Source organism: Hylaeus volcanicus, chromosome 4, assembly GCF_026283585.1.
Source record: "Hylaeus volcanicus isolate JK05 chromosome 4, UHH_iyHylVolc1.0_haploid, whole genome shotgun sequence".
Classification (NCBI taxonomy): domain Eukaryota; kingdom Metazoa; phylum Arthropoda; class Insecta; order Hymenoptera; family Colletidae; genus Hylaeus; species Hylaeus volcanicus.
Window position 1 is genome coordinate 12,915,919 of NC_071979.1, and position 13,065 is coordinate 12,928,983.

Genomic DNA, 13,065 nt, shown 5'->3' on the forward strand with positions numbered 1-13,065 from the left:
ATTAATTATATACAGGGACTACCTGTTAAATTATTTTGTACCACCATTTTGTAGATATTTCCGGTAGTGCAAATGAAAAATGTTTTAGACAAAAGTTTATCAGTTCGTGATGATCTAAATGTTCGGATATTTCTAAATCTGGAAACGAAAATTCTAATACATCTGCTGTGTATCGTAGAAGATGGATCGCAGTTTGAACATCTTATGTAACCTGATTTATTTTGTAAGAAGTAATTTTTTACTAAAATCACGTTTTCACCAAATTTTCGAGTTCAAAGTCATTTCAAGTTCATAGCAGTTGAATTCGTCTCGACATCAGCAGCGACTCTACGACGTTCAAAATATATGGTGCCATTTAAAAAAGTCAAGGTGACCTTTACATTTTTACGTAAAAAGCATTTTTTCAGATTCAGAAATATACGAACATGTAGCTCATCAAGAACTGATAAACTTTTGTCTAAAACGTTTTCAATTGCACTACCGGAAATACCTAAAAAATGGTGGCATAACTTAACGGGTAGACTCTATATATTAATCTACTATCACTATAAATAAACTAATAGTCACCACTTTTACTTGCTTCTAAAATAGAAACTTCTCCGAACCGATCGATTCTTATGCAATATATGATTTCATATTCTGTCGACACCTGTTCTTGGGAGATTACACATCATAAAAAGTAATAAGAACTCCGAATGATACTACACGATAAATAAGGCTCATTACCTGTCTACATTGCCTTGTACACCCCGGTGCAGAGGCTCGTGTGAAACAACGCTCCGATATTTCAATACGTTATCTCCGAAAAGTCAGTCGGAAACGGGTTCGATCGATAAGGGCTGCATGACAGAACGGTATAGACTTCCATGTCGTTTTTATTACTTTACCCCTGGGATGCGTCGATGCTATTATATCATTGGTCACAGACTGTGACCTTTCTATATTCGTCTCTCAGTTAACGATATATGTAGTTCAGTTGTGCACTGCGAACATTCACGTATAGGGTTTGAGATTCGTCGTATGGTGTCCGAAGAAAAGTAAAATCCCATGATATTTTTAGTATTAATTAATGTAAGAGAATTACTAATGTAATTAGGGCACTGTGGCGACCCAAGGAAGTACATAATTTAATAATAAAACTGTTAAAGTATATCTGTATTAAGACTAATACATTTTTGGATTTTAAAATACCAATAGTATTCGTATTCCAATTCTTTAATTACTGTTCTTAGAACATGTTTTGTTCGAACAAAATCAAGTACAACGATCTACGATAGAAAGTTAGTTAAGGCCGTTCAAGAACATTTGAGACTATCCAAAAACATTCAATGACATTTAAGACTATTTAAGATTGTGTTTAAGGTTATTCAAAATTGTTTAAAATAATCAAGGCCAAGTTGTTACGGTTTAGTAACTGAATATCTCAGAGAACATTAGTTTCATTATAGATATGCCTTGATAATATTATTTTGACATTTCATAACTCTATCGACTTCTGTGATAAAAAATGTGGTAAATATTTTATTAATAGTTTTTTTTAATATCACATTAGTAATGATAAAATACTACAGAGGTAACTAGATAATGTTAACATTTTGTTTACCAAACTTGGATACTATTAATTTCTTCACTGTATCCCAAGTAATATTATCTCGTTTATTTTGTAATATTTTGCCATAAATGTTTTTGATATATTGAACATTCTTTCTGAATTTTTCTATCTAAACTATTCTTCTATCCCGTAGTTCCACTATAAAATTACATACGGGACTCAAAACATTTAGGATTATTAAATATTGTTAAATATACATCCAATATAGAATTTAACAACAAATTTAGTAATAATTTACGGTGTATATTAATTATTCATTGAAGGTAGTAAGTGTCCTCATATTTATGAACGAGGGTTTATATGTAAATACATACATCCAATATTTACTAAGACTTTGAGAAATGCAAAAACGTGATGTGGATGGCAAATTTTGATTTATAGCAATGCTTTACCTCCGTTGTATCAAACTGTCCGGAAACTGTAATGCGGAGCTCGCAATCATAGAAGACATGTGTACATTTCTTTTTACAAATGTCCAAAATTAATCCAGACGTGAAACTGACGTTTTCGTCTGTCGCCATCCTTACACAAATATCGAAATAAATCGCAATTTTCCGTAGATTTATACGATGTCGGGTACAAACGATACCCACTCGCGGTAAAAGACACGATCGAACCAATTTTCCTCGGGGTGGCTCCGAAAAGAGAGTTTATCCGCGCCCAGCAACATTCCGGCTGGTTGCCTCGAGGTATGTAAGACGAATGGAAACGGGACGAAGGAAAGGACCGTGGAAAGGACTTGAAGGAGTTTGGTAGATAAGAGAAGAGAAAAGGGAAACCTGTGAGCATCTGTAGGCGAACCGAATCGTCTCTATCGAAGAAACTTTAATTCCCTCGTCTGTAACAATTTGTACGATTTGAATTTCTGTTCGCGGCACCGTGAGACTACAGCACCCCTTTTCCATCAACATTTTCCGTGAGTAAAATTTTTCGATCGAACCTCGGCCAGCTCGAGAGAACTAATTAGTTCGACAAAGATTTCGCGACGTTTGAAGTTTCGCGGTGACCACCCTCTTAATTAGTTTCATCGTGAAAATTTCGCTGCCACGTATTTTGCAGCGTATTGCCTTCCAAGCGAAGACCGTAATTCTAGAGCCCACCTTTTTGCGAATGGAAATCAATTCGTGCGGAGGACGCTATTATGTCTAGCATGTATGTTTTCCAATCTAGCAGCGTTGCAAAACTTTCATGCTTTCAAAAGTAATGTTGTATATTCCCTAAATTTTACGAAAACATGTTACCTGTTCATTAAAGAACGGAACAGAATTAATTAAGAATACAAAAAATAGGGAAAGGGCTACATCACGCCACGGAAACTAGTTTTCTGAGAATAGTAAGATGTTTTAAGTTTGATCGTATCGATCGGATGCATAGTTATCGCAGAAAGTTGTTAACTAGGTTGAACAGTATCATTTAGAGATAAATGCATTTAAAGTTTCAGTAGTCTTCACTCGAGTGCTTAACACTGTTCCACACTTGAGGTACATCTATAAATTCTAGATATATTTTTAGAGATCATTTTTGAGTTTTTTATGAATTTCAATCAAAAATAACTCAATTTGTAATAAAACTGTACAGTGTCGTGCCCACTTAAGAATGTCACGGTGAGTTTGATAGTTTTACGGGGACCCTCCTATCAAAATTGTGAAAAATGTGATGCCTATTAACAATTTTTTTCCGAGAAAAGCGTTCAGCATGAAGTAACAAAAGTCGTGGATATTTATTTACCAAGTATTCGAGAATACACAAACAATTTGTATATTAATATTTCCTGAATAGTGCATTTTATAGGTGGAGTTATGTCAACAGTTGCGGGATAAACATTGAACACGATATCTCGACGCAGGATTATCTAAAATCGAAAAACTAACGAAATTCTTAAAAGTTATATCAATGGCTATCGTACTACCTACAATCGTAGCAAAACTTGAAAATGACGATTTTTGGTACACGTTTAAATCAAAAGATGCCAAAACACGCTAAATTTTACGCAAAAAAAATGTGAATAAAATAAAAATGCTTGATTCGAAATTCGTGATTGTAGATAGTGCGATAGCCATTCGTGTAATTGTTAAGAATTTTGTTGGTTTTTTGGTTTCAGATAATCCTGCGTCGAGATATCGTGTCCATCTGACTGAACTCAAATACTTTGTGAATAAATGTCAAACACTTTTGTTACTTCATGTTGTATACTTTTTTCGGAAAAAGAATTGTTAGTATCATATTTTTTTTTCGCAATTTTGATGCGAGGGTCCCTTTAATCCCTTAAGCTACAAAACTGATTATCACGAGCCTGGCCCATGGTGTATTGTTCGGGCCAACTGTAAACATCACATTTTGGTCCCAGGCTGTTGGAGCTTAAATCGTAGCTTAAGGGGTTAAGGAAAATTAATATTAAACCGAGTCTGAGTAGCTTCCGATGCAGCTTATTGTAAGTAGAATCTAGCCAGACTGCCAAAAATTTCATCCAGTCCAAACCAACTACGTTTTACAATGAAGGAATTTATAAACTGTCTGAAAGATTGGAGAAGTATATATAATATAAAGTAATATAATTTTGTTGTTTAATGAAAGCAAAGTTAATGTCTGATAAAAAAACCGAACTTACTTATGACTCGAACTAATAATAACAAGACATAAAAACCGAAGTCATTAATCATCCTTTCAAACGCAATTTGTTCGACAATTTTATTTTCGTAGTCTTAAGAACAAGCAAATTTCTTAGGTGGCCTGTTTTAAATGCCTCACCTTATATATTACAGATTATACATCCCGTGTAACTGCAGAACTTGTTTCAAATACCGATGTTGAAATCTCGCGAGATCAGCAGCGTATTTCATGTCAGAGTCGCATTCCACGTTATAAAATTTAAAGTCTCCTAACTTCCGTACCGTTAAGGTGTACGATAATTACGAGTGGTACACCAAAAAGAGAAGACACCGGTGTATAATGCGAGTTCCCGTAGCGGTAGTCCGCGATACGCGAATCGCTAAAATCGTTGATGATACTTTCGGTTAATCTACTCCCAATGAGTCTCATATTACGACGCGAATCGAATCACTGAAAAATGGAACTCGTTATCTAAAGATTCTTGGGCTATCGCAACGCTGTACCGTAGAAAATTCATTTATCATCGGCGGCATTCTTCTTTCTTATCGAACATCGTGTGGGTATTCCTTTTGATGAATCGATGCTTCATGTGTTACGTTATTGCGATTTTTATGGCCGCCCATTATTTACTCGATTATTAAAGTTCACCTCCCTTACTGATCCTTTGTTAATTTATACACAATTATGTAATAATCGTGCGTATCTCTTTTGCAACTTACTTCAATTTTTTTACAGTAGTACGTACTGTTTCATATTATATACCATTATTTACTCGATTGTTAAAGTTCACCTCCTTGCTGCTCCTTCGTTAATTTACACAAAATAACGTAATAATTGTACGTATCTTTTTTGTAACTTACTTCAATTTTTTTACAATATTATACAATTTCATACTCGCTTATTATTACATTACACACTTTCTGCATTTAAGTTATATTCAAATATGGAAAGTGTGTACTCACTGTATACAAAATATATGCATTTATGCAAATCAAAATAAGTATTAATTTGAATTATTATTTTAATCCACGGAACATATAATCTACATACGTTTTGAATGTGTTTTCCATATTAGTAGACGCTATATGAGTATAAAACCTGGTGTGTATCTGCTTCTATCTTCATAACAAATGATGTAATAAGTCCATACGAACGAGTAGTGCAACATGCATTATAGAACGATGTTGCGATTAGTGAGTTATCATTGACCACATGTTGAACTTCCACGTTAATTTTGTCACTTTATTTCCTATGGACAGACGTCGATAAGATAATCTCATCCTGCAAGAAGCAACTTACACAAGGATTATATTGTCGAAACTTTCTTTCCAAGCGACAAATATTCCGGTGACAGTGATTAATTGCTCCCTAGAAGATTGCTGGTGATGTGTTTCTAATACGACAAAATTCTCAAAGCTTGGAAGGTTTAAGTGTCCATAATAAATGTTTTTCTCTTTTCGTCGGCGCTGTTTTTTAGTGAACCAAATGATTAATGAGAAAATAAGCTTGCTTTTAAAGGTTATGCCTCGAAAGTTTACGCTGTTTGTTTTATTAAGAGTCGACAAATTACTTTGACGTCACACGTTGGGATGTTGTGAAAAGTTTAGACAAATTTCTATCGACAAGCACTTGGGCACGCTTAGCTGTTACACTTTGTACTACTGTATTATTCTTCAAAGATGAGTACCATATTTTGATGAATATTATTAGGTCGTCCTAAAAGTTCATGCCTCATATACACCAGGAATGACAACATCGAAGCACTTTCAAAAAAAAGAAAACAAAAAAAAACACGTTCTTTTGTCTGGAGTCCGAAATGGAGGCAGTACTTCTGCTACTCAAACTAATATGTGAAACATACTCTTAAGTGGTATGAAAAAAGTTAATCTCTCTCATTGTACAATATTTTCTCACCTTTCTGGCATAGTCATTATAGCGAAACAATAACATTTCTATAGTTTTTTTTATTAAATATTGGCACAGTATTCAGCACGAACTTACAGGATCACCTAATCTTTTTACTACAATATAAATTTTATGTAACATATTCATTTTTTCCTAACGATTCAGTAACTTATCTTATTGCTTACAATTATAAATTAAATACTAATGCATAGTAGCGTAGGCCTATCACCAATTTAATTTACATTAACATTAAAGGCAACTATCGAAAGACTTCCAGACCTCGCCTAATTCCTCATGAATCTCTTTCTGTCTATTTAACCTGAATCTTGCAAGGCCACAAAGAGTAACCCTGAAGTAACTCTTATGCACGAGAAAGTTTATTTCTATTCAATCTACCACCACTTCTCAAATTATTTTCCTATCGCAAAATTACCTTCCGTTTGAAATTTTCTGGACTCACATATCAAAACAAAAGTTTACGGTTATCCCTGAGTATGAATTTTACAATATTTAAGTATAATATTTATACGACATTTGTTTGACCGTGCTTCTGGTTTCTATACTTAAAACGTATACTTGGACTTATACTAGAACGTGTACTTGAAAATAACGATGAATGAAAAATAAATTAAAGAAACTTCCAAAATAGATTCATAGAATCATAGAAGCTTCGAGAATAGATTCATAGAATCATAGAAGCTTCGAGAATAGATCCATAACATAAATTATTCTATATATTTTTACATGATATTTTTTTTTTACATGATATTTTTTATGATACATTTTTAAATAATACCATCGTTATTATAATGGTTTGAAGAAATTAATGCCATACAGAACATGACAAAATAATTTTATTAATGATACAAGGAAAATATACATATTATTTTTTATTCACACTGCGATGAATTACATTGAAACACGGTAGGTATAGAAAAGATGAACCTTTTTTATTCGCCACTTTTTTAGTGCAATTCTTTGCCTTCATTCTCTCTAACAGTTTTGAACTTTTTTCGTAACACACTTTGCAACAGTTTAAAACAACTGATAATCGCAAAAATGGTCTACAGCGCATCGAGAGTCACCGGTGACCCCCACCACGAAAAGTGCATTGAACGCCATTATATAACTCAGCTTATCTGCTGTAAATAATAATTTAACATAATATGCATCGCATAATAAAAAATTCATGTTGGCGCCATGGGCAAACCACGTAAAATGCGCGGTCAAATGGCAGTCAACGTGTTAAATACAAAGAAGCTTAATAGTTAGCAAAAGGATTAACTAATGTTGTTACATACAATGCGTCACGTTCGAGGAGACATTCGCCATTGCGAGGACCGTTGCATACGGCTATTCGCGTTAGTCGAAAAACAGGAGACGGACATACACTTACGCACACACAATCGTGTCAATTTTAGTGACGACGCATTTCGTATACGCTCACTAGCCTACAATAATTATTCGTGCAGAAAATCCAAAATTCTCTTGTCCGTTTTGCTTTTTTCGAAAAAAGTAACCCACGTGGGTAGAAAATGGAATCGGTATGCGTCAACCTCTTAACAGATTGCATATGACAGTTGAAAACGTGACCTCTGATGCATATAATTCCAAGCCATATTCACAGTCACTCGTTAAACGATTCCTCCTTCGCTACTGCACAACTGAACCGCTGGTTACCTCTAAGACGTTTGCATCATCGGAGAATTGTTGCTAGACAAACGGGTCAATTGAACAACGCGGCTCCTTCATCTGGTGTTTCACTGTCGCGTTGCCATTCTTGACCGTGACCAAAGATAGAAACCATTCTCAACTAGATACGAAATTTCGAATAACGAACAAAAGTCTCATTTATTAACCCTTCGATGGAAATTACTATTTGAATTACACGATAGAATGATATTGAAGTAAGCCAGGAATACACACTGCGATAGAAAAATAATTTCTAATTAAAATAATAATCATTTCAGAGCAAACATACAGAATGCGAAGAATATATGCATGGAAGTGATAATAAAGAAGAAATGTGAAACAAATTATTTATAAAAATGTAGAAGTGAACGTTGAAATATATTGAAATATATGATGTAGTTTATGTTAAATTTATAATTGGATATCTATAGTAAGTTTTACAGTTAGTTTTAGTATTTTAGTAATACTTGCTACTTAAAAAAATTAGTTCTTAAATTTATATCGCTTTAGATATGGTATTTAAGTTAAAACGTAAAAATTGTATCCATGAACTACAAATACAATATTATACTTTAATTACATTATTACAGCCATGTACTTGCATACACACATAGAGGTCGAATTGATAACATCCTCCTGTTTTTGACGTCGGTTAAGAAATTACTTGACACTTGTTTAGATTCTCATTCTCGCAATTATTCGCCTCCTTCGCATTCTGAATCTACACTTTAAAAATAAATCTTATTCTCATTTTGCATCGCGTTTCCGTGTTGTTGATTATATTCCTGAAGAGCTTTAAAACGTGGGCTACATCGAGTAAACCTATCCTAGAGATTGATTGTTACGTATACCCAAAAATTTACAAATTTATATATTTTGTAAGGTTATTTAGTGTATTTATATCAACACTACCAATTTACTACAATTTTTTGTCATTTATTCTCCGCAATCTACATCAGGAATGGTATTATCGACTTCGGTCTCTTCATTGACTTCGTTCTCCTTCATTGATTTGTGACCCGCATTAAAAGCCAATTGTAACGGGATATTTTTGTCTATTTTTGTAAAGTCTCCTTAAATGCACAAATTTCTCTACGATAATTGCACAGAAACCATACCCACCACTGGGGGGTATACTCCTTGAGGGATCGAGGAGTTCGATCGCCGAGTAGTGTAACATGATCTGAGATTAGATATCTCGATGAGACAATGCTAATGCAACGATAAAACTCATCGATATACTTCTTTATTCGCTGTCCTTCTCTATGTTCATCGCATTACCCTTCCACTTTTCAAGCTGTGTAACGGGGCATATTTATTCTGTTACTATCCACCCAGTTCATCGTCTCACAGCATTATTCACTATATAACAGGACATGAACTTCGGCTGTTCGAAAATAAAAAGATTTTCAATCTTAAAAATTCAATTTTCCGAATGACCATAATGTCGCAAACACGTGGCGAATACTTCTTTCCGTAGAATTTCAACGCGTCCCCCATCGAATGGAACTCTGCATATCTCCACCCATGGTCGACGATTGCTCGTGTTTACAATTGCTCGAAATTGTCAGTGATCCGTGGTGAACTCGCGTACAACGTAATCGGTGGTCGTGAAGGATCGATTCGACGTCAGTTGCCGGAAGTGAATCGTGGGTTTGTGTACAACAAGCACGATTCGGATTCGCGGATCGTGAACGTTTGGCAGCGAAGCCAGTGGGGCGGGCGTTAAGTTTAGCCACGGCGACCTGGCAGCGACAGTGTGTCAAGATCACTCGATCCCGCTCCGCCTTCGACTCGAACGCATACGTCGAGGACCGATTGTTGCTTCTCTTTCTCTGGGTCAGCAGGAGAGGTTCACTCGAGCTCACAAAGCGACGTGAATTCCGTTGGCGGGAACACTGGCTGCAAGGAGGATCTTCGACGAGAAGAGGCACCCGGTGAAGCGGCATTTCTTCGAGTGGGAATCGAGTGTCGCGAAATCGATACCACCGGCCACCATTCGTGTGTAGCGACGGATGTGATCTTGTTACTCGGTACGTGCACCTCGATCGAAACGCGAATTGGAAGGTCATGGTGTCTAGTTTGCTCCATCGATTCACGCGCGACGTACCTCGCCCGTTTGACGACCGATTGCTTTTTGGGGGATGGAATTCGCGATGTCACCCAAGTGAGTGATACTCGACTACCGAACCGTGCACGAATTCCCGCATTCGGAGCTGACAAGTTCCACGCGTCGCTCATTTTACGTTCGCGTTTTAACCGTGCGTCTACACGGATATGTACAATTTTCTGTCAAACAGATCACGGTTCACCCTAGGATCATTAACCGTTATTTTGTCCGGTTATTTCAGAATAAATGATTTTGTCCTGTTAAAAATATAAATTATGTACAAAATTGGAGTACCTTCTAGAGACATTTTTATGGACTTAGCTTGGCAGTCAATTATTGGAATTGGCAGTCAACTATTAGAAAAATAGCAAATGTCAAATATATGATCGAGGGGTCACTTGTGTGATGTTCGCAATTTCAACCCTTGTGTCCGGAAAGGTATATCTAATCTTCTGTAAAACTGATCAATGTTTACCTTCTGTTGCTTAACCATTATTATGCGAAGTTATTTTAGAGATGGTTTTTCTCAAAAGAAACAAGGTTTTATCATTGATTGTATTATATTGAAATTTAAGAAGTGTTTGAATCGAAGTTGGTTAAAATTGAGGAATTCTGTTCAAAATATAAATTATGAACAACATTGGAGTATCTTCTAGAGACATTTTTATGGACTTAGTTTAGCAGTCGATATATTAGAAAAATAGCAAATGTTAAATATATGATCGAGGGGTCACTTGTGTGATGTTCACATTTCAACCCTTGTGTCCGGAAAGGTATATCTAATCTTCTGTAAAACAGTTCAAAGTTTATCTTCTGTTGCTCAACAACCATTATGATAATATCTTAGTATTAAGATCATCATGCTATGTAGAAAGCCAATAGGGTGTTTGAAAGTGTGGTCTCTTAAATTATGACAATTCTCAGACTATCTCTGAAAAATTGTATGCAACCGATAGGACAGTTACTGTGTTAATTGAAAACACAGGAAATATCAAGTATACGATATATTTATTTGTACACAATGACATGGAGGTTTGATATAAGATATAACACGTTGTATATAGTCTTTCATCCAGGTTTAATAATTTTACCCTTTGCTTCAAAATTAAGGAAACTAGATTACAATCTAGAACTAATACAATTTTGATCGATGAGATTACTTCAGATTTCAAATATAATATGATTGATTTTGGAAAAAATACGTGACGCTTGTTACGAATAGACGCCTTACATTGTGTCTATGACAGATATTTCTTATTCCTTCTCTCTGTTAATACTTGTCTCCAAAGTGTTTTATAAACAAAGTTATAATAAATATTGATTTATCTTTAAAAATGATTTAGTACTACACGTATCACTGTACTTTACCCCTACACAAAATTAATGAAAGTGCAAAATGCGTCTGATTATTTTTATTTCTAGTTATTATTCCAGTGATTCTTAAATGACTGATCAAAAATCAAATGCTCCATGATGGACGCATTTAATTTTCATGCCAGAAATTGTACGGTCATTTGCAGTAAATCTCGTCGATAATTGGATAGCCAATTAAATTTTAATTAGCACTACAAACGAGCATCGCAAAAATCGGTCACCAATTTTACGATGGCTGGGAATTCGGTAATCGATACCTCTCAAACTTTATGAAATTTAACGATAACTGGCTACGCAATCAATTTTTTAAAATACAGGGGTAACGCAAACGAACTCTCGTCCCGACAATTCGACTTTTATTCATTACATTGTGGCGTCTAAACATGTTTTCGCTTATTCGATCAAAATTCAGTGACATCACCGTATAATATCGTAGACAATATTGCCTTCGAGTTCTTTAGATGAAGCTAACCTACTCCTTCGACGCAACATGAATACCTAATAAGACTTTCAACTCGATGCATGCTGATCTCATGTTTCCTTCGTGCCATTTTTAGATTCCTCGAACAGAAGAAGAACTCTTTATTTTGTTTGTTTTTATATTTTTGGAAACCGACTTAAAAAAAGATAAAATTTACGTGATCACAAGTTTGCAGTGGAAGGATTTTCTTATGGTGACTTTAACTGAAACCAGGTCTACATATGGTGATCTACATTAGATTGTTTCCCTCGTCATCACACGAAAGAAGAATATTAACCTCATCACCAAAAAGAATCTTAGTTCTACTAATTAACCCTTTGACTGCAAAGGGCGTATCTATGCGTTTATATTCGTTAAATCAATTTTTAAAAAATATCAGCTTATAGAAGATGATGAGAGGAAACTTTTTTATATGTACACTTTATTCACAGTACGCTTAGTTTCGGAAATAAAAATTGAAAAGTTAGAAATTCGTTGTAAAAATTGAATTTCAGGGAAAAGGTCTTCTAAGTTTTCAATTTTTATCTCTGAAACTAAACGTCGTATGAATAAACTGTAAATGTAAAAAAGTATCGTTTTGTCATTCTCTATAAGGGGATATTTTTTTTTAAGTCGATTGTTCGGCTGTTGTTTATTTTTTAAAGACAACTGCAACAAGATCAGACCATTACGAGATCTCAGAAAAAATCTTTTAAGTTTTATTTTTGAAACTACTCTGTCTTATCATTTTGTATAAACTGATAGTTTCATTAAATTCACACCTCTACGTCTCTTAGAGTTTCCAGCAAGAATCGTCACGCGGGTAAAGGGTTAATAAGAAGCTCAGTCAAATTTGTCACTAATGATCATACGATGTAAAAAGAAGCTTTTGTAAAAGAGAATATAAAAATTGAATAACATGTACAAATTAAAAATAATTACACAAATAGCTGTTATGTTTTGTATTTTTAACCCTTTGAAGCCTGATTTTCGAAATTAAATTTAAATAAATATCAATGTATTTATTACTTGAACAATTTTGACAGCTGATGTTTATTTCCTTAACTTTTGTTCAAAATAACATTATGCAATGGTAACATACGTATAGGTAAATATTAAAAAACCAACCAAGTGGAAGTGTACAATTCGATTTAAAAGTCCGGTATCGAATTTGAAAGTTGGGGCATTTAAGGGTTAAAGAAATTCCGCTAAACAATTCCTTTAAAAGTATAATAATTTTGTTTAATGTGTGAAATAACAGTAAAGTACAAATAAGTTTATATTTATGAATACTCTTATAAA

The 13,065-nt window shown here is 34.5% G+C and overlaps 2 protein-coding genes across 5 annotated transcripts in view; one reads left to right on the forward strand and one right to left on the reverse strand.

The window, feature by feature from the left end:
• Positions 1–13,065, reverse strand: part of LOC128875844 (uncharacterized) — a 196,338-nt gene that overhangs the window by 130,319 nt on the left and 52,954 nt on the right. The gene's annotated exons all lie outside the window — the stretch shown is intronic.
• Positions 1–13,065, forward strand: part of LOC128875841 (golgin subfamily A member 6-like protein 22) — a 96,023-nt gene that overhangs the window by 69,084 nt on the left and 13,874 nt on the right. The window contains exon 1 of one of the 4 annotated variants that reach the window (XM_054121769.1): positions 9,632–9,852. The exons of 2 other annotated variants lie outside the window; for them this stretch is intronic. Coding sequence is in view for 1 of the 2 variants with exons in the window: in XM_054121768.1 (XP_053977743.1) it covers positions 9,964–9,986 (23 nt within the window). In the remaining variant the exon portion in view is untranslated. Of the gene's footprint in view, positions 1–9,631; positions 9,987–13,065 lie in introns of those variants that run through there. One more of the 4 variants, XM_054121768.1, reaches the window with a different exon arrangement.